This window comes from Pocillopora verrucosa, chromosome 6, assembly GCF_036669915.1.
Source record: "Pocillopora verrucosa isolate sample1 chromosome 6, ASM3666991v2, whole genome shotgun sequence".
NCBI classification, from domain to species: domain Eukaryota; kingdom Metazoa; phylum Cnidaria; class Anthozoa; order Scleractinia; family Pocilloporidae; genus Pocillopora; species Pocillopora verrucosa.
The window spans coordinates 11,291,827-11,313,544 of NC_089317.1; the positions used below are offsets into that span (position 1 = coordinate 11,291,827).

General features: G+C 38.5%; 1 protein-coding gene across 2 annotated transcripts; it reads right to left on the reverse strand.

The window, feature by feature from the left end:
• Positions 1–6,182: 6,182 nt before the first annotated feature.
• LOC136281682 (myosin light chain kinase, smooth muscle-like) lies at positions 6,183–21,458 on the reverse strand. Of its 2 annotated transcripts, none has more exons than XM_066168454.1 (5): positions 21,283–21,458; positions 16,628–16,990; positions 12,995–13,285; positions 11,768–12,031; positions 6,183–6,260 (listed from the first exon to the last, which is right to left on the reverse strand). In XM_066168454.1, the coding sequence occupies exons 1-5, from the start codon at positions 21,347–21,349 to the stop codon at positions 6,217–6,219; spliced, it is 1,029 nt and encodes a 342-aa protein (XP_066024551.1). In that variant the 5' UTR covers positions 21,350–21,458; the 3' UTR covers positions 6,183–6,216. The 2 variants fall into 2 exon arrangements, with proteins under 2 accessions (XP_066024551.1, XP_066024550.1); XM_066168453.1 differs by having other exon boundaries at positions 16,628–16,993.
• Between the last annotated feature and the right edge of the window lie 260 nt (positions 21,459–21,718).

Here is a 21,718-nt window from a genome sequence, read left to right on the forward strand (position 1 = left end):
ATCGATTACGCAGGCGTACGAAAACTTGATGAAAGTCCACGCAAATCGAAAAAAAAATGTAACAAACAAGTTTTCAAATCCTCTTTCTTGTTTATCAACCCGTGGATTCTTTTCAAGGGACTACTGCATATAATCGAGGTAGGGTTCCCCTGATCTAACCTCTGTGGCGATGCTTGAGAGTCCCCTATTCCTGGGGCCGGAAAGGGAAGCTCCAACGGATCACAAGCGAAATAATAACGCAATCCAGACGCGCAAAACTCAGTCACGTGACTTAGGAAGAGTGCCGAGAAAATCCAATTGCCCATCAATTTTTTCGGAGCAAATTTTCCGATTCCCTCTCTCTTGATGAATTGATATCAGCGTCCTCGTGTATCTGCAAAAACCATGTAATCTAAAAACATTCTCTGATACTTTTACCTCTATGCCCGATGTAAAATAAGCCGAGAAGATGCTACACAGAACACGAGGTGGACCAGTCCCTAAATGCCCTTGTACAACCTCATTCACAGCCAGAGTCTGAACAGTTTTATTACCATGCAGGTGTGAAAAGCTACACTGACCGGAGCTCCGCTTTTAGGCTCAGCGTAGATTAATATATTATAAGCTCCATAGAAGAGAGTTTGCACCAATTTTTCCTCCACCACTGTTGGACAGCGATAACTCGTTAAGTGCGTAACGGCATTTCCGATTTTAAGAGAAAAAAAAAATTAGTTACTCCATGATATAATCGATCATGATGATATAAAGGAAAATAAGGGTATTTTCGTCCATCTGGTGGGACAAAATTGAAGATTTTAACCAAGTTGTTGACCCCATAATACTTCACTTCAATGATATTGGTCCCCAGATTCAATTTTCATAAGGTTTTTTTCCGCTCTTAAGTTAAACAAAAATTATCCAAGTTTAATTTGTCGAAAGAGAAAATCCAAAATATTAAAAAGTGGGCGAGGTAGGGCTAAAAGACTGTTTTACGAGGCTGGTACAGGGAGAGTAATGGGCTCTTGCTAGTACCAAATAATAAGGCGTAATGGATTCGGGGGTTGTCTGGGCCGGCAGAGTTTTGACCTTCTTATCAGGACTTCGCTCAGGATCTCGATCTGCATATTTCGTTTACATCGCGTATTGCCACTGCCCAAAAGAGTGTGAATTTGTCACATTTCCAGAAACTTTGAAGAGGACCCTGGGCAAAAGAAATGGAAGGGAGAAAAATTGTTAAGGCAGGAAAAAGTGTTATCTTACTCTTTGCTTTTCCTGACAAAATTTTGGTCCTCGTTAAAACCATGATGACCTGGCAAACCGATTAGACCGTTTATTTTTACCTCCCAACACAATGAGCAATAACCTCTTTAAAGAGATGCAGGATATATAGATAAAATGCTACACTCTTTGGGAAATAGAAGAACATTTACCAACCTCACGCGAGCAACATAAGAAAAATCTTGAAGGGTTATACCTGTTCAATGTGAATAAAAAATATCTGTGTTTGACTTTTGGTCTTTTAAAAAGATTGACAATTAAGCCACTTTTACGGCAACAACTTAAGCATTGGCAGCATTGGCCAGAGACAAATTTCCTCCAAAATGCTCCGGTGGATATTTCCTGAAAAGCGAGGAGCTCCATGCCCCCTTTCCCAACTCTTCCTCGGGCGTAGAAGGATCATTTGTCCCCGATTGTTATTAAGTGCAACTGAGAAAACGCGAATCATGACCAGACGGTACACTGTGTTGTCATTGACTTCATGAAATTTAGCGACTACATCTGGTGTTCTGTCAGTAACTGTGAAACAATTAAATGTCTCTTAAATATAGAAGAAGCCATTTTAATAAAGCAGCTGTAGTACTTTCTTTTCAGGTTTGAGGCTGCCTGGCTCAGATAAGTCGCTCAGAGGTAAATTACGAATCTACAAACCTAATAAAGATAAACACACATGGGATTGCTAGCCTATTATTTCAGACGTTCCTTGCGAGGCATCATCATGCAGACAGATTTCGTTTCAGAAATTTTCAGACCTTACATAAAAGCCCACTTTCATAATTTTTTTGGGAAAAGCACTAAGGAACACTTTGATCGAGTGGTGTGTTGGTTAAGCACCACCGTCGAGTTACATTACTTTGAAAAAGAAAAAACCAGCAAAGAACAACTTTGAAGGACCAAAACTTCCACTAAGTCTTCAAACAAGCTCTTTCAAGTGATTTTTGGAAAAGCTCCTTTTAACCCTTAGTAACATTTCATTTCTTCGTTTCGACTTTCTTGTGGAACAGTTATAAGAATTAGCTTAACCGCTAAAATAATCACTGGCGTCTCGAACCCAGTGACCAGTTTTAAGGCTGGACCATGTTGATTGCGAGGTGTTCAAACAGTTGACCCTCAAAAGCCTGAGTACGTTTACCCAACTATTCTACTAGATCTTCAACTCTTGCGTCCAAATTCTGTCCCACATTTTCATGCTAATCAGCCTCTGCAGAGGAAAAATAGATTTTTAAACAGAAGTGTAAGACTATTTTGCCTCCTTTACGATAAGAGCAGTCACCGAATGCCGCTATCAGCGTGCAGGGCCAATTACACACGGATTTAGTGTAATTAACTCCCAAAAAAAAAAAAAAGGGTTAACAATCCTTAGTTCGAATCCAAGTTTTACGTTCCCTCCGATCGCCTTATCAAAATAAGAGTAAAGGCTATTGCTGAAATATACTGATGACCCTTAGTCAGTGAAAAAATTACAATAACAAAACAATCCCGAGGAGAGATTAGTTTGTTGAACAATGCTGGTGCGGGGAACCTTGGTGATTATCACAGAAACAGAGGAACATTACCGAATGAGATAAGTGAAACGTTGATTTAAAGGAAACTGGTACCTTGCCACGTCCATCCACAAGTCTTACCTCGAGCAGGGTTCACCATGTCTTCAAGCTCTTTTCAATTCAGTGACTGTTTGTCTCGCATCCGGGTCATTTTGTGCAGCCATCTCATCATTATCTGGTAGCTAATATCGATCTACACCTATAATGAGCACTATCATGACAGCGAGATGCATATAATGTTTCTTTCAATGAGCATCAAAAAGGAAAGAGAGGGACAAGTGCCACAATCCATGTGCTGTGTTTTAGGCATTCGGAATCCTCTGCTGAAGCAAGTTTGCAATTTTTCCTGTCATCAACCAACGTGGATTCGTTGAAAACCACCTGAAAAAGAAGTAAGTGTGCATTCTTGGTGCAACAGGATATAAACCTCAACTCAGTTACCTTCTTTCTTCATCTGCAGCAGCATGCAAATTCTTTTCTCCACCCGAATGGATTCCCTTTCATCCATTCTAAAACATGAGTTTTGAAGAATAGTACAAGAAAACGACTACTCCAGTCTAAAGTAAACCACTATCACAGTCTGATCACGTTTCATCAGGTGTTCAACTATGGTGAAAATCTCGTCAAAGGGACAACTCCATAATTCCACCCTGACAAAGCAAAAATAGGTTATGGTAGTGGGCCCATAGAAAATCAATTACCAATATGTTAAAATGTAGCAATATATGAAATAAAAATCAGTATCTTCTTTGGAAAAGCTTCAAATTACAACTGGGCCATGCAATTGTTTATTAAACTGTAAAATAATAAATAATCCACTGTACACCAAAAAAGAAATGAAAAAGTTCACATTAAACGCCTAGTGTTTGTGGTACAAAGGTGCCGTACAACAACGCCTCCTAGGCTTCCTCCTTTACAGAAGGATGGGCCAGCCCTTCATTAGGAAGCTTAAACTGGATGTAACACGTTTCATTAGGCAGTAAAGCAGACATATTTTTGATTGCGGTAAAATTTCAAAGTAATGATACGTCATCTTTCATCGCAAAAGATCAGAAGAGGAGGACTTTTTTTTTAAAATCTTAGCCACTTCAATGAATCTGAATCGGATTACCTTTACCGATCTTTCCTAACTATGCTCTTGTTGGACGTCTCTAGCCATTCCAAAGTCTGTCACTTCTGCATGTTTTTACGTACCGCGAGGTCTCGGTGGACGATCGAACGGAAAGCTGAGACAAAACACGGCTGACTCATTCAATGAAACATATTCCATAGATACCAGAAGTGACTCTGCGAAGTGCTCCTAAAGTATGAAGCAAATAATCCAATCACTTACGAGAGACTTTAAGTCCCAAAAAAACGAGCCAAAATAAAAGACCATCTGTGATAAAATCAGCCTCATACGCTTTATGTCGCAAAGTTCAATGAGACCCATACAACCTAATTGAGCATACCGATTCCACAACATATCCCAGAAGTCTGATGACGTGAGGGTATGGTTTCAGCTGCTTCATTGTCTCAAGTTCTTTCATCAAACCTCCGATTTGTCCGATTCTGCAGCATTGACTGGGAAGTTAAAAGCAAAGAGCAACGTTAGCAATGGGCAAAATGGCAACGTAACGATGAAAAATCAAGTGGCTGAGAAAAACTTCAAATAATACTCCGTTCCATTGCTTAGGGGTAGGGTTGGGGTTTAGGTTTAAGGTTAGGGGATGGTTTTCAGTTAGACCTACAGCGAACCCTTTAATTTAATGGGAATGAACAAAACAGAACAAAACGGTTGACGTTATTTCATCCCTAACGTCCGAAAATCATAAAATAGATCTTACTTTTTTGGATCTTTATAGCTACTGTAATCGTCCCAGGCCTCCCTCGAAGTCCCACTACAGTTCCCTTGATAACTTGGCGGAAAGCAACACTACTAATAACGCTTTCTTATGGTCACGTGATCACTAAAAGCTTTCCAGGAGCATGTGAATGGACGTAGAGGCACCTATTCAGCACCTGGGACTGCATTTTGCGCTTTAATATGATCTTTGTTGGCGTCCCTGAGATCCTTGTACACTGCAAGAAACCTGGGTGAGTCTGCTTGAACCAGGCTGGCTTGGTTCGACATCTCTTAATACCACTTTATTCAATTAACTTGAGATGCCTGTTTAAGTATAAATACATAATAAAATGGAAAAAGTAAGATTTTGTACTTAATTTCATGGCCATAAACGCGTGCTGACGTATGAACTGGGGTAAGTACTGTAAATTGACGAAGAACGTTTATGGTGTTGTTCCAACATACCATAGGTCGGGTGGGTAGACTCTTACCCTCTCTTTCGTTTAGCACCCGATTATAAAAATAACCTGACCAAAAGCGTCATTTCCAACGATTTATTTTATCTTCACGTATTCCAAGGCCGAAACAAATGTTTTCATCAATACTCTAAGCAGATTATCATGCTTTTTTCATTTGAGTCGTTACTTTTTGACGAAAACCATTCGGCGGTAAGTAATGAGAAGTGTAACTTGAAAGCAAATTTTTCTGGTAGCAGCAGGGGTTGTATTTACTGATGTTTTTTGATTGAGCAGAAGGGTTATGATGTTACTTACTTTCATATGAACTGGCAGGCGTATAGATGGGGCTCCGGCAGTTATTCCTCCAATATCAGGTCATCTTCACTGAGACTGAATTCTCCATGCGTCCCATCTTTTGTCAGTTATTATCGGTTTTTGCATAATATCGTCATTTTTTGGTATTTCGCAGATCAACCAGTATGTACTCCCACTTTCAGCTTTGACAAACAGTTGATCTTCTCACCACTAGCAAATATCACGATATTTTGCACAACCTTGTTCAGTTATCTGTTAATCATTTATCTCATCCGCATTTCAGAGATGAGATAGAATGTAATTCATGTAACTTTTGACCAAAGTCAAAAATAAATACGTGGCAATTTAAAATACTGCTTTGCTATGCAGTTGTTATAGACGTTAACAAGAATCAGCAAAGTTCTTCCATATCTGGCTTTACCTTTGACCCACGTCAAAAGTAATGTCCACACACTTTCCACATTTAAAATCGCCCATGACTAGCATAGAATACAGAGTCAAAAGCGTAAAATATTTGATATCGTTCAAGATGCTCATCAACAATTGATATCAAATCTGAACAACATATTGACCTTACCTTTGACTAGGATCAAATATGCAGGAGATCTAAATTTTCCGCAAACTCGAAAAAGAAACCATCCGGTGAACGAGGTTGACGGCTCTGACCGCGTACATGTAATATTAATAATTGGGGATCGAGCATATTGGGCTAGAAATAAAAGCTTGGGAAAGTGAACACCTTTTGAATAATCAAAGCACGATTTCGCATGTAGTTACCCTCAATGTAGTGATATTTGATAGAGGTTGTAAGGTGCTCTCAACAAGCGTTCCACGTACCTTTTTCTTTGTCTATCCCAGATACTGAAAAAAGGAAAGCAAAATAGTAATAAAATAAAATAAAGATTGAGAAACATAATGAAACAATAATTTGTGGGGAACAAGGTTACCAGGCTGGACAATAACAACGTTGACCAGCACTGACCTTCAACTTTGGCCAGCTTGATTAGAGACGTTTTCCCTCTCACTAAATCGATTTTGTTTCGTTTGGTTAAAATCTCATTTCGTATACATGCTGTACAATGGAAGGGAGCTTTATTAGATAGAAAACGGGGATTCTGGAGCATTTTTGAAAACAACCTTGATTTTAAAGGCAACTCATGAATTTAACCTTGATTTCAAGACAACCTTGAATTATTCACTGGTGATTAATACTCACACCCTCTTCACAACTCACGAGTGAGATCTGAAGAGGGTGTGAATATTATAATCTCAAATGACCCTCTCGAACGATTCTCCTGAACGATTCTCTTGAATGATCCTCTTGTCAGGTAATCGGGTGTTGATGGTTTGGGAGACGATTTTTCAAATATCATCGTTGTATCTTCTCGCAAAGAAATTATGCTGTGCCTAGATTTATTCTTCTGTCAAAACAGTGTCATTGAGAGTAGTCCTTCACGTAAACGATCTCGAACTATTTTTGTGTAATATCCCCATACGAATTCCGCATCTGTTGAAAGAGTTGCTGAAAAGTTGATAAGTTTTTCACCATTGAACAAGAAAGAAGAAGCACTGACGCTTGAATCTTTTTCAATTTCTTTCAACCAAATACAAATGATAATTCTCCATCTCTCAGGAACTGTTGAGTATTTTTTTATCTTCTCTTTTTTGTCTCTCTGTTTTTGCTCCACCAATCGTTAACTGATCTTTTTCTCTAGGCAGAGAAATTGACGAGATTCCATTTCCAATCAGAGTATCTCACTTTGACTGAGACCTAAGACCTAAGACCGCTTCATGATCTTGAGAGAAGAAGTTTGTGTCACGCTTTATGGCTTCACCGAAGAAAACCAACCGGTGAAAATATTGACAACCTCTCTGTTCGCAGCGTGAGGCAGCGCGATCATACATCATTAATGAATGAGTTGCCAGCAATAGGATCCTTGTGTTTGCGCAAAGATTTCTGAGATCGCCATGGGACAAACATTGCAACTCGCCAGAAGGAGATATATGGCGAAAGGTTGTTTCGACGACCAAAAAAAAAAACCGTAACCCACAGAGGTATCTCCGAATGCTTTTTCGGATCTTTACACCTTCTTTAGCGAGGAAAAGAAATTTTAGATTGTTTGTAGCTTTTTGGCACGGAAATACCAAAAAACATTGCAACTCATACATGGTGTAAAATCACCATGTTTTCGATAATTACATTTGTATGAATATTCTAGAATACTTTGCTAAAGTGTAAAAGAACAGTCGTGTAGTAGTAGTAAGTTTCTGATGTCAAGAGTGACTGACTGTTTGGAAGGCTTCACCGAAAGAAAGTTACTTAGGATCTAGACCGTAGTGGGATTAAGTATGTTCATCGAGGATAATTAGTGTATTGTTTATTGGAGTTGCTCCTGAACAAGAAAACTACACGTCGTTCAACAAAGAGGTGAAGTTTATAGAGGAATAGAGTTCTCCCTGTCGGTAAGATTATACCGTAACAAGGCACTTTGAGAAGAGCTCTACTATTCGTCTGGGGAGAAATGGAGAATAGTGCGTGTAAAACATTTTCAAGGGATAAAGAAGGAGTCATGATAATTTGAAAGTGCCTTATTTTCTTTAATGCTTTAGTAACAGTGGATCTTCTCAGGTAGAGTCGCAACAAATGATAGGGATGTCCGTGCTGTTGAGGTAGCCAGATGTGTTTTGTTCTCTTCTCACAGAATTATTGGTGTGGAAAATGGTGGCGGAGGGACGTATATAGAAAGAGGATGTTTAGTTGCCCCTAAAATTAAATAAGCACAAAACCCGCTGTTACTGTGAAAGAATCAAAGCGTTCGTGGTGCAGGAAATTCATGCATTGTTGTCCATTTAGTCCTCTCTTCTGTCTCTTAAAGTTGTCAGCTCATCTTCTGTTGTCATACCTGTTATTCTGAATGGCTCCCGCAGAATCAGTAGAAGTTCAAGTGATGGGGAACTTCTTAAAAATGGCTCATTACTTAACATTTTTGCAACATGCGAGAAGCATGTTAAAACCATTCCTGATATAATGCTTTTAAACTTCATCGATTTTGCTTCAAATTACAAAGTGGCGAAAAAAAGGCTTACATGTCAACTAGACAATATTGTTCCTAGAGCTTTTCCAGTAATACTTGACTGCCATGCTGCTGGACGATCCATTATGGTCTTGCATCAAACGAGGTGAGTCGTTGTGCTTGGTGGCCATTGTGCCAAGTGGTCCATTGTGGTCTCGAATCAAACGAACTGAGTCGTAGCACTCGGTGGTCACCATGGTAGTAGTAGTGGTAACTTTATTAAACTCCTCAAAAACGCTTTTCAGATTAATTTACAATGTCAAATATCTAAAACTTAGTTTTCCAAAAATACCCTTAAAAAATGCTGTTTTATTTTGCTTTACATACATCTAAATTAGTGATAGACTGAAACTCATCTGAGAGACTATTCCATAGCTTTTGGCCTCTGAAAGTAAATACACGCTAACCTGCAGCCGTCCTACCGAGTGGTATATGTAGGCGGTCCCTATTCCTAGTATTGCAGTTGTGCACTTCCGATCTGGTTTTGAACTTCTGACAAAGATATGGAAGTGCAAGTCCGTTTAAGCATTTAAATACCATGGTAGCATCCCATACCGCAAGTTGTTTCATAATTGGCAGCCACTGTAACTGCTTAAGAATAGGTGTAACATGATCAAATTTCTTCGTGCCAGAAACTATCCGGACTGCAAAGTTTTGCACTGTTTGTAATAGCTCCATGTTTTTCTTGGTGGTATTAGCCCATACTGATGAACAATACAATAATTTACTGAATACTAGAGAATCAATTATAGTGATCAACGTACACCTATCAAACAGATATTTAACGCGATTAATCTGACAAAGGCTACCTATACATTTCGAAGTTACTTGAGTTATATGTTCGTGGTACGTTAGATTACAGTCCATTTTAACTCCCAGGTTTTTCGCAGACTTAAATGACGTAATTTCCTTGCTGAGTAGTGTAATGCTTAGATCATCTGGTATCTTCGTCAGCATCTGCAGAGTCCCCAGAGCCAGAAGTTTTGTCTTTTCCGGGTTAAGGAGTAGACTGTTCTTGCAACTCCATGCGGCTATGTTCCGAATATCTTCTGTCAGCTGATCTGCGGCTAAGGTGGCATCACGTATTGGAAATGAGAGGTATAACTGTGAGTCATCAACATAGCACTCTAACGACCCTACCTTAGGTACAGATGGTAGATCGTTGATGTAGATATTAGACAATGCCGGGCCCAAGATTGATCCTTGTGGTACGCCATACGAGACTAAGCGGGGTTCAAATGTTTTGCAACCAATTCTCACCGACTGCTTCCTTCCGGTCAAGTAGCCTCTAAACCATTCTATTGCTTCTTTAGAGGTATCCGTTGCACGTAGGTTCTTTAACAAGGACATGTGATCAATGTTGTCAAATGCCTTAGAAAGATCTAACAACACCAAGGCAGTGACTTGCTTGCGATCCATTGCCTCCAGGGCTAGATCTGACGTCAAAATATTGAGTGTCTCTGTCGAATGCCGTTTCTTATTCCCACTCTGGTGTCCACTAAGACAGTTTCTCTTTGTTGCATATTCAGTGAATTAATTTAAAGCTACTCGTTCACATATCTTATCGTTTTGAGCTGAAATTGCATCCATGATTGGTGAAAACCAGTGTCTAATATTCCGGATAGGTCTTTTAGTACTTTAGACTTCAGGGTCTTGCGCATGTACACGCACACCCCACCACCAGACTCATTCTTTATCTTTCTCGACCTGTCCAGTCTTGACAAACTGTATCCATCAATTTCGACCTCAGCGTTCTTTACACTTGAATTTAGCCAAGATTCTGAAATTGCTAAGATTGTATGCTTCTTTTAATCCATTAAATTCCTCACTTCAATCAAATGCTCTCTTGTCTTCAAAGATCGTACATTCAAGTGTGCCACGGTTACTTTTGATTTCTGATAATTATTTCCATGGATTGTTGAAGGCAAGGTCCCATGAGAGGTTGTCTTAGCTGAAAAGATGTCAACTGGAATATTTAATAAGTTACTTTGGTTTGCACCACGTCGTTTCTCTTGGAAGTTTTGCTGACTCTCTAACATTGATAGGTCTATCGTTTAGCCGTCTTAGATGGTTTCTCCCACGATGTCCTCAACTCGGAGCGAGCAAGTTGAGACTCTTAAGAGTTAGCCATACTTGCCTTGACAAGAGATGGTGCATTAGTCCGTGACCAAGGTTTTTGCTTGTCGATTTCCAGAAATTTCGCAATGAAAAAAGGAAATTTCTCGTGCCAAGTGATCCTTTCATTGTATCAAATCAAACAAGTCAAACGAGCACGAAACAAAACTGAGTTGTAGTACTCGGTAGCCACTTGCATTTGATCACACGTTGTAGTGATATATTAGAACAACCGAGTGTAATCTATCAGGTGTAATTGAAATCTTCAACTCCAATGGAATACACCGTTTTTATGGCTACAGAGACAGTGGAACATCCCTTTAAGACCTTGATAATAATAATAGCTCAGACTACCGTCGAACCGCGTGTAGTCTTCAGATATCTGCTTTACAGACTACCATCCATAGACCATTATGAAAACCACGACATAGTCTTTAGATATCCGCTCCAAACTGCAGACGATCGACGAAAAACTCTTAAAAAAAGTCACTCTTCAAAGCAAAGGACTCAAAAGATTATGAACTGCGTCCTCCTTCATCGAACGCAAAAAATTTCAGGGATGCTTTTTCGTTTTCAACAAGTATTGTCAAAAAACAAATAAAAGAAACAGCCGATTCGTATGTCTGTTAGAAAATATAGGATCACAGATAAAGAGAAGAACCAACCGTGAAGGATACTCGAAAACTTCTTCTGATATCTACTCAAATAGGAACTCATTCTTAAGCTCAAGACAAAACTGAAATTGAGTCACAAGGAATTGAATAATGTTAAGAAAGTCGTGAACTGATCCGCAAGTACATGAATGGGAACCGAATCCAAGGATATTGTCTTGAAATACATGGACTAGCCGATGATGTCAGCGCATTGACAGAGAAATTGCAATCAAAGTGTAACCTATAATATTTGCATAGATGTCAACCTGGAAGGCTATCACAATACGTCTCGTGTTTCTCCCAACACTTCTTTCTAACTCTAGCCGCTTCCTGCGTGCTTTACAACAGAACAGAACACAGTCAATGCTTCTCTATTTATTTAACATCTAATCAAGTGTTTCTATCAAAACATAGGAAAATAATGGCGTTACCCCAGCCGGGTAATTTATGATTCTTTCACCAGTAGTCATGTCTCCCTGGAGAGGAGGTGATGCAAATTTCACCTAAATCTTAAGTTTGTACTTACTTCTCTTATGAATGGTGATGTTAGCCATTAGGACATTCTTTTCCAGACTCCTTGCAATGCACCTGTAGCGTCCAAAGTCCTTCTCAGTCTTGACTGTGACATGCAAAATAGTGCTTCCTGTTTCAACCCGAGTTCTATTTGGCAGTTCCCAGCTAACTTGAGGAGGTGGAAACCCCTGGACAGGACAGCACATTAGGACAGACTCACCTTTGGTTGCATCAAAACTTGTGGGACACAAATCAGGATCCTCATACGAAGTTGCATCTTGAAAAAGAATTAAGATTAAGAAACCTCTTTCAAAAACATTTTTTTTCGCAAATCATCCCTCACATTTTGCCCCATGGTACCCCTTGATGTACTTCAATTTGCTTTCAAATACACTAAAAAATTTCAGCACTTCTTAAAATAAAATGGCAATCCTTGTTCAGATGCACATCCAGCTAAAGAGATGGACACGGGTGCACCTACGGGTAGGAGTGCATCTACGGACACAAGAGCAACTATGGACATGAGTGCACCTATGGAAACGGGTACAGCCATGGACTTGGGTATTACTGTGGTATAGATGCAAAGTATTGTAGTAAAAAAGCAATGTGGTGTAAAATGCAGAGGGGTTTATGGACAGCTCTTATCGATGCCAAAATTGTGGCAAAAAAGGGACTTGGTTACTACAGAGTTTGCACAAAGGTTAACTGACGGCAAGGGACTGGGCAGAAATTAATAGAATGGGTAGATTTATAAAAATAATGGTCATCAATGATAATTGTTAAAATGCAAAACTTTTCAACTTAGCATGCTCTGCGTACCTAGCGCAATTAATATACCCACTCCTCTCTAGTTGGGAGGTTTAAGGTTCGAGTCCTGGCCATATGTATGTAAACTTTTTCGATCGTTTTCTTTTTCTTTCTTTTTTCCTTTCAATTTACATTCCTCTTCAAAGGATACGTTAGATATGTTGAGAATAATACACACATGAAAGAACGTTTGACGACTAACCTTTTACATTTACACTGATAATAATGTCGAAATGCAGTCATTAACTCAACCAAACCAAAAATTCTTCATTTGACTAAAAAGAGGGCTTAAAGATGTAAAGTTACCAACTAACACTCTTGAGATCAAGAGGGCAAAACTGCAATTTTTCAGTACTGGCTTCTGGATTAAGGTTGCATTTATAAGGCTATTTTAGCTTACATAGGGGTTTCTACATGTCAAGAAGAAACTTACATACAACTCCAAGGAAGGCTCTTGCAGTATTAGATACGAAGTTTGAAGCTTTGCAGATATAATAGCCTGAGTCTGTGGTTGAAGTATTCTGCACGATTAACTGAGATGAATCATTATGGGAGTTTATTTGGACATTGACGCCGCTAGCAGAAATCTCATTTTCACCGAAACCAGTCTGCTTCATCCACACAATGTTTGGCAAAGGAAAACCCTTCACATTACAGGTAAAACTTGCTGTAACACCCTTTAAAGTGGACAGTGCAGGAGGGACGATCTCAACAACAGGAGGACCTAAAAGTAAAACAAAAGGGTTACAATAAAGGAACTCATCCAGCTTGCTTTTTATCCACATGTCACAACAGTGAAAGTGAGCGTCAGGGTTTGAAACATAAAGTAATTGTGATAATGTGTTACATGTGTGCAAACTAAAATGACATTTCATTACATCAAAAGATTTATAAGTAAAATTTTTAAGATTTTGCTCCTGAAACAACACAACTCACCCTCCCACATGAGCAAACCTAGAATACCATGCCAGTCAGTGGTTCCTAATGGGAGGTGACTAGTAATTTAGCTAAATTCCTCATTTTCCAAAAAGGTGAGAGTTTCCGGTGAAAAGTTTAGTAACATGTTGAAATGCTTAGGTTACTTACAAAAACATATTTTCAAACTGGATTCTTTAGCCCACCAAAGTGTGAATAGCCAATTGTAGTGTCACCCTTAATGAATAAGAAGGGGCTTTTGCAGCAAAAAAATCCTGGTTATTGAATTATAATTCCAGAAACATCTGATTCAAGTTGCACAAGGTAATCTTTGCTATCTAATTGCATCTAGGACTAAACTGTGAGTGGGGAAAGATAAAAGAAGAGGAGTAATAAGATGAAAGTGTGAAAGAAGCCTGGCAGTAAGCACAAGAGATTAAAGAAATTTGATGAGGATAGGCAATTGAAAAATTCTAACTGAAACAGATAAGGGCTCGTGGTTTAAGCAATCATTGCTGCTTACAACTGACCAACAACCCTTAGCAAGTTCTGTCACAGTGTGCTGAAGCCCCTTTTAAGTTAAAAAAAAATCAAAATTATTGGTCAGTGAAATTCAACTACAGGTCTGCCGAGGGCAAAATATGTTTTGCTGCAAGTCTCTTGAGATTCCATAGGACACCTTCTTGTTTCTATTGGCATAGCCATTTCCAGTTTTTAGAAAGTTGACATAAATTGGCATCAGTGGTCACCAAAAGGAGTGATATGTTGGTCCAAAGACTTCCTAGATATAAACCTAACAGCTGTCTGAGTTTGATTGGGCTTAGATCACAAAGATTATGAATAACAAAGTAATGCAGCTGTAAAAATTAATATTCCAAAATTGAAGATACCCGAGTTCTAAATTGCACCATCATAAGCTGCATGTGAAAAACAGCATGTTTCCAAACACCACAGGAATTAAAAATACTGATAGTTTCACAATATGACTTATAATTCCACATCTGTCAGCAAAGTACCAGGAGGGCACAGAGAATGGAGATTTAACAAATGATATCAACAAGAACGCTCAAATTACTTACTATGTTGAGCTAATCCCATAAAGTAATTGTGAGGCATAAGACAAGCACTATCTTCAAACTTGCTAACTCAACTGTTAGGTACAAAAGTACTCATAACTTACCTTGCCATAGTCTGGCACGTGCACCCCATAAAATTCACCCTGCATCAACTTAACAATAAGAGGAGGAACTGAACCTATTCTAGCACCATTGATCAACTCTCTGCCTTGAAATTGTACTACATTTCTCTGCATATCTTGCACAAAGTGAAAGCCATGTTTTCATGTGATGAAGAACCTGATGCATTATGGTATTTTTCTCCCTTCATCACATGAGATCCCAACAGATTTCTTCTTAATATACATATCACTACTGGAAATTAAAACAATCTAAGAATTGTGAGACATAGTTGTTTGATGCATGTTTGTTTAGATGCAACACAACCAGTAACCAAATTGATCAGGACTTTAATATTCATTTGGATTGTATGCACTGAGCCCTAAGCATAGTTCTCATAAATGCCTCTGTTATAAGCTGAAAAAATCATTGTAAAAAGTGCTTATTCACAATTAACTTACTCCAAAACAGCCATGAAAGGTAAAATTATTGCAGCATTAGTGAACTCTTATGATTCCAGAAGAGAATCTCTTCAAACTTTAGTGTCCATAACTTAAAATTACCCATCAATATAGATTTGTTTGTTCAAAATATAACAACAGGGAACTTAGTCGATCGCTAAACTGGAGTATTCTCATCTGTTTTGATGTGTTCCATGTGCCAAGATGGCAGATGATTGAAATTGTTAGAATTTGTGTTTTGATGCTTAGACATGCCCTAGTGTGACAATTGGTCCCTTCAATACAGGCTCCACAGAATAGAGTAAAAGAAATGATAAAAGTGTCACTTAATGCCATAATTGACTACTTAACCCTTTAACTCCCAGCAGTGATCAACAAGTAACTTCACCCTTCTCCCTGGCGAACAGGTAATGAGAATACTCAAACTTCTCCAGTCAAAGTTGTTATCACTTATTTACAAGGAAATGTCTAGCAGCCAGAGAAGAGAATTAGCAGTCAGATCTTGGGAGTTAAAGGGTTAATGTACAAAAAGTCACTCAATAACACTACCAAATATTGATTTCAGGATATTATGGATTAAATTTTGCATGAAAGATTATTTCTAGTTTAATTTGAGTGGTTCTGCTGTAAGTGACCATTCAACACAGGTGGAAGACAATACAGACAGGCTGTCAGGACTCAGTCAAGGGTGACAGTGACTGCTTAAAAGAGGTAACTGCATAATAGAGATGAAAATTGCTGTAATTATGAGGAACAAATTTTGGGACTTTGACAAGCACCCATTCAATACGGTGCCACTTAATGCAGGTTCAACTGTTATTGGAATATTGGAAAATTCCACGAGGTTTTAAAGACCAACCCCCAGGATTGAAATTAAACAGAAGTTTTACTTGCATGGCCAGATTTGTTACCTGATTAATTTGCTCTAAGAAACATTGTGCAGTTTGCAATTAGGTCAAGCTAAAACAGAACAATTTTAGCCAGACAATACATTCCACAACCTTTCTATTAACAATAGAATACTTTGTGATGGTTATGCTTCTATAGTGCTTTAATGATTTTGTTAGCAAAGGACACCCGTTAGGATATGGTAATACCATAAAGAGGTGGTTGCTGAGAGAGGTGTGGCAGTGGATACTCTTATTGGGAATCAGTTAACAGAAGCACATAAGTTTCAGTTTCTTTGGTTTGTTCATTTTTAAAACAGCCATCAAAAAAATTGAAAACCCTCCTAAAGGTCTTGATCAAGAAAACCTTCTCTGCTCTAAACTCTGTGTTTTCATGCATTTAACTTTTCCTATTATCAACACCGTAAAGGAGGAAACTGTTGTGACGGCTCTATTAAGGGCAAAGCCACAACATCACTTTTCATTGAATACTTTTTTGTTTGCAGCGTGCATTGAAGTTATTTCCCATCAGAATTGTTGAAATTCATTAGCATTACTTGCCCATTCTGAAAATTTATACTACCCTCCATGATGAAACAACAACTCATCACATAATCAAAAATCTTACCTTTCACAATTAATTGCACCATATCAAACACATCTGGAGCCAAAGGGTTATTTGGGACAAATCTGAAGAGGAAAACCTGGTTATCAACTGCTTTAATAGGCTTTAGAGTGAACATGACTTGCCCAGGTGAATGTTGATTCCAGCTGCCAAAACGACGGCCATTGTACTGAGATACATTAGGGATGAGACGCCCATTTCTATCAAGGATAAATAGAAGGACATCTAGAGCAATTATTCCCTTCTCTTTCGTTCCCCATTCAACTCTGTGTAAGTTACCAGAGTAGTTCCATGAGAAGTCAAAAGAGGAACCAAGTTTTGCAGTCCTATTGCTTCCACTGTAAGATGATTCTAGTTGTACCTGTTCTGCTGTTAATAAAGAAACAAGACATCAGGTCAAAAACTGCCAACCTTAAAGAAGGCTAATTTCTGCTCAGAAGATTTGTATGGAAGTACATGTACTTTTGACATGTTAAAACCTGTTATAAATAGGGATTTCATGGCAAAGTTGAGACTGCTGATGCATTTATGATTTGCAAGGAAGATGTTGCTGCCTTTTTGGTTTATCACATGACCGTATGTAGCCATCGGCATACAATGTGCTACTTTAAGCATTTGAAGATAACTTGAATGGGGGCATGCCTAGATTGCAGCATTGCTTTTGTTATACAGAAATTTTAGCACAATGAGTGACAACAACAACATGAGCACAACACCTGCACAAAGCCAAGAGGACTCTGGGTTTGAGATAAATTTGGTTTTGCAACTAGAAAATTATATGCATCTGTGGTAGTAAACAAACCAGCAACCTGATGATGTGCACTTACTCAACTGTCCTAGAGTACTTCACTGACACCACAAAGTTAGGCATTACACAAGGCTTCATGTGGACTAGTTGGACAGGAAGTCATATTTATTAATACTGATTGAACTGTTTGACTGTTGCAATTGCCTTAGCAGTAATTTCGAAGGGTGTTGGTTTATGATGATCAAATGAAAACTAATTGAATGGTAATTTTAGTTCAAGAAAGTAACCAACTAGTGTGTAGTTGAATCTAGAAAATAATTTCCTTTTTTTTTTTGGGGGGGGGGGGAAAGGGGAGGAGGGGGAGGTTAAATAGAGAATTTCATGTATTTTGTGTATTTATGTTTCAAATCCATGGGTAATATTTATCTACTTGTTTTACTTGTGCTATATTACCAGACACATTCAAGTGACTTAACACAATAGAATCAAATACGATTTATAAATATTAACCATCATCATTGTGCAGAGAAAAAGAGAAAAAGAGAAAAAGGACTGGGTTAGAACAGACTTTGTACAAAGGTCAAATGACAGCCTGGGGCACGGCAGAAATTTCATGACATATAAATCCACATCTGTGCGCTTCATACCAGAAAGCACAATTCATGGAAATTTACCAAACGATATCTACAAGAAATGTCAAATTACTCACTAAGTTGAGTTAATCCCATAAATTAATTGTGACACATAAGACATGAAGTACCTTCATAACAAAGGTTAGTGACGAAAGCACTCATAACTCAGCTTGCCATGGTCAAAACCCCAGAAAATCCAACCTGCATCAACTTAACTGTAAGAGGAGGAACTGAACCTATTTGCAGCACCATTAATCACCCCTCTGCCATGAAATTGTACTAATTTCTCTACATTTTATGCTCGAACTGAAGGCTTTGTTTTCATGTGATGAAAAAACATGATGCATTATGGTATTTTTGTCCCTTCATTACATGAGACCCGTGGGGGGTTTGTTCTAACATACATATCTCTACTGGAAATTAAAACAAGCCACAAATTGTGGGGCACTGTTGTTTGATGCATGGTTGTTCAGAAGCAACACAACCAGTAACCATATCGATCAGGACTTTATTCTTATGAATGCCTTCGTAAGAAGCTGAAAAATATTATAAAAAGTACTTATTCACAATGAACTTACTCCAAAACAGCTGTGAACGGTAAAAATTATCACAGTGAGTGAACTCTTAAGGTTCCGAAAGAGAATCTCTTCAACCTTTACTGTTCATAACTCAAATTACCCATTAATAGAGGTTTTCTTGTTCAAAATATAGCAAGAGAAAATTTGGTTAGTCACTGAAAAAGGTATTCTAATCTGTTTTGATGCGTTCCAAGCCATATATTTACATGAAGTTCAAAATCCAAGATGGCAGTTCATTGAAATAGTTAGAATTGGCGTTTTGATGCTCATGCCCAACTGTGATATGGTCCCTCTAATGAAGGTTCCACAGAATAGGGTATTGCAAAGAAATGATAAAAGTGTCATTTTATGCCATAATCAACCACTTAATGTACAAAAAGTCACTAATATGGTAATTGTGAAGAACACCTCCCCTCCACTGACAGATGGCCAACTGTCAGCCAACAGTCAGTCAACAGTTGGCTGACACTAAACTGACAGGCCACAGAGAGGTAACCAACAGGTTAGCGACAGGTGGTGAAATAGCTTTGTTAGACACCATATTTACATTTTACAAAACGGACCAAGGCGTATATGTGCATTTTTGCATTCAAAACTTGATGTAAAACTTATTATAAATGCTTGAAATTCCTCAAAATGCCACCAAAACTAAAAGGCAGGAAAGCATTCCCTGTGCATTCAATGTTGTATATGTATAAATGATATATCTTGTTTTTATGTAAAATGATCCATGATAGCGTGGGTTACGTTAAAGAACTAGAAGCAGTTTGTGGGAGAAGACTTTGGTGAAACCTGATAGTGATGGTTAACATGCCATGAGAGGGACAGCTGTTACCGGTCAAATTTGATGATTGATTTTTTAATCAAATTTGTCTCTCTTTTAACAAACAAACAGCTCCTTTAGGAGCCACTGATAAAATTAAAGTCAAAACGACATGAACTAATTTACTTGAGACCATGCAAAATTCAGAGGGGGATTAGGAGAAAGTTAAAAATCCAAAACGGCGACCAGGCTGAGAGCCAAAGTGAGTGTTGGAAGAGAACTGCCCAGAAACTTTGCTGAACTCACATAAAAGGGCCGGAGACTTTTAAGAGTTTCATTTTATCTTTTCAATACAATTATCAGGGGTTGTAAATCATAAACTTTTTATGGCAATAATCAACCTAAAGTTACCAACATTCTACTGACAGGTTGCCAACACCTTGCTGACAGTCATGATGCAGTCTGGGACAATACAAAGCACAGGATTCTAATGCATACTGAGGGCATCTGACATGTACCGTGTATTTACTTTTGACACATGTTAAAACCTGTTATAGATAGGGATTCAGTTGCAAACTTGAGACTGCTGATGGATTTATGATTTTCGAGGAAGATGTTCCTGTCTCCATTTTAGACTATAATAATTTTTGGTAAGCCATTAAGCTGAGAAAATTTGGTTTGTCACATGACTGTACAACTGCCAGTATACAAGGTGCTACTTTAAGCATGCATAGACAATTTAAATGCAGGCAGGCCTACATTGTAGCATTCCACAAGGCAAAAAGCACACTCTTATTTAACTCTTCAATAAGTATCTCACCAAAAAGCCTGCGGCGAATAGTGAATAAGACCAAGAGAACATAAAATACAAATTGCCAACTCCCAAGTCTGGGTTGAAATAGGGGTGAACTTTGAGCTATCAAATGCGTCCATGCCAAAAGGCACTTTGTTTTACAAGTGAGAACCACAGGAGTGTTTATGCTTTGCTAATACTGCATCCATGCCAAGTTAAAACTGGAATACCACAATTTCTGGGATTCAAACTCCATTCTCCCAGAGGTCATTATTTGGCAAGCATACTGCTGACAAGGAGCCAAAATGACCCCCAGTCCCAAGAAAAGTGGGAGGAGAAGTTTCCTTGGTTACACTACTCTTCTACCAAGAAAGGTAGGGAATTCTTATTGATCAAACAAAAGTTATTTGCCCACCAATACCACTGTGGGATACCACAATCATATGTGCATAAAGCTAAAAACTGGTCAGGTAGACAACTCATACATGTAGGTATAAGCAAATAATGCTCAATTATCCATCCAAGTGCACTATATTTAGTTTCTTTACAATGATTGCTGCCTGGAAAAAAAGTCACGCTCAGCTAAGCTAACAGCAATTATCCTTGCTGAGGTCATTATTTGAACCAATAATGAGTGGAAAAATTGTTAACAGCTCTTCCCAATAATGAGTGATAGATGGCAATGAAGAGAGTTTACATGTATGTACAGGTAGTAACTCTTTTCTGGGTTTGCATAACCACCATGTTTGTAGTGGAAAGCCTCCTGACAAAGCAGAAACTTTTCTCATGGCTGAGAAGACGACTCAAATTAATTAAGAAAATAGTTCACTTCTCAGTTTCAATGTTGATGTTAAATTCTGAACGTATGGTATTGTTACCACTTGAAGCATAAAATCCTTTGCTCTTGATTTCTATCGCATCATAGTTAGTGAGACTTCATTTATCTCGTGATTGTAATCCTAACATCATATCTTAACTTTGAAATACAAAAACTGTTGAAAGCCATCTTGGTGTTTGGAAATCATCCTGATGAACATCACGTTCAGAAAGCAAGGGTCGGCGTTTTCGGTGTCTAAGCTTCAAATGACACATGGTAAAAAAACACTTAAAATCCTTTGTCCGGCAGAATAAATTTCACACTTACCTGACCCGTGAAACTTTACCAGCAGAAGAAAGAGCAAGTAAATTTCATTATCACGGAAAGACACCATCTCATCAGACTTTTGCTGATGCTTCAATGAGGAAGGTTGTGCCTAAATCCTACGGAAGTTACTTGAAGGGATAGACGAGATTTGAGACTGGGACCGAGTGTCACGATCATTCTCGTGAAATTGTCGGTCGTAGTCGGTAAAAATGCCTAAACAACATGGCGAATGGTGCAATTTATAGAGGAAAACTCGATGTTAGCTATACACTTGGAACATTTGGATGAATTGTAGAAACTCTCCTTTCGGATACACACTCCATTCGGATACACACTCCATTCAGAGTAAGCCATGCGTGAAACTTGCGAATGTGGCGAATGTGTCGAATGAGAGTAAATCATAGCACCGATATCGATTACGCATGCGTACGAAACT

Bases quoted from the DNA above. Each gene is read 5' to 3' on its own strand.
- LOC136281682 (XM_066168453.1), bottom strand. From the start codon at position 21,349: ATGGTGTCTTTCCGTGATAATGAAATTTACTTGCTCTTTCTTCTGCTG. The intron at 16,994-21,282 runs GTAAGTGTGAAA...CTTTATTAACAG, and splicing joins GGTAAAGTTTCACGGGTCAG to CAGAACAGGTACAACTAGAA. The intron at 6,261-11,767 runs GTAAGTACAAAC...TCCTTTTTTCAG, and splicing joins CATCACCATTCATAAGAGAA to TATCTGGGATAGACAAAGAA.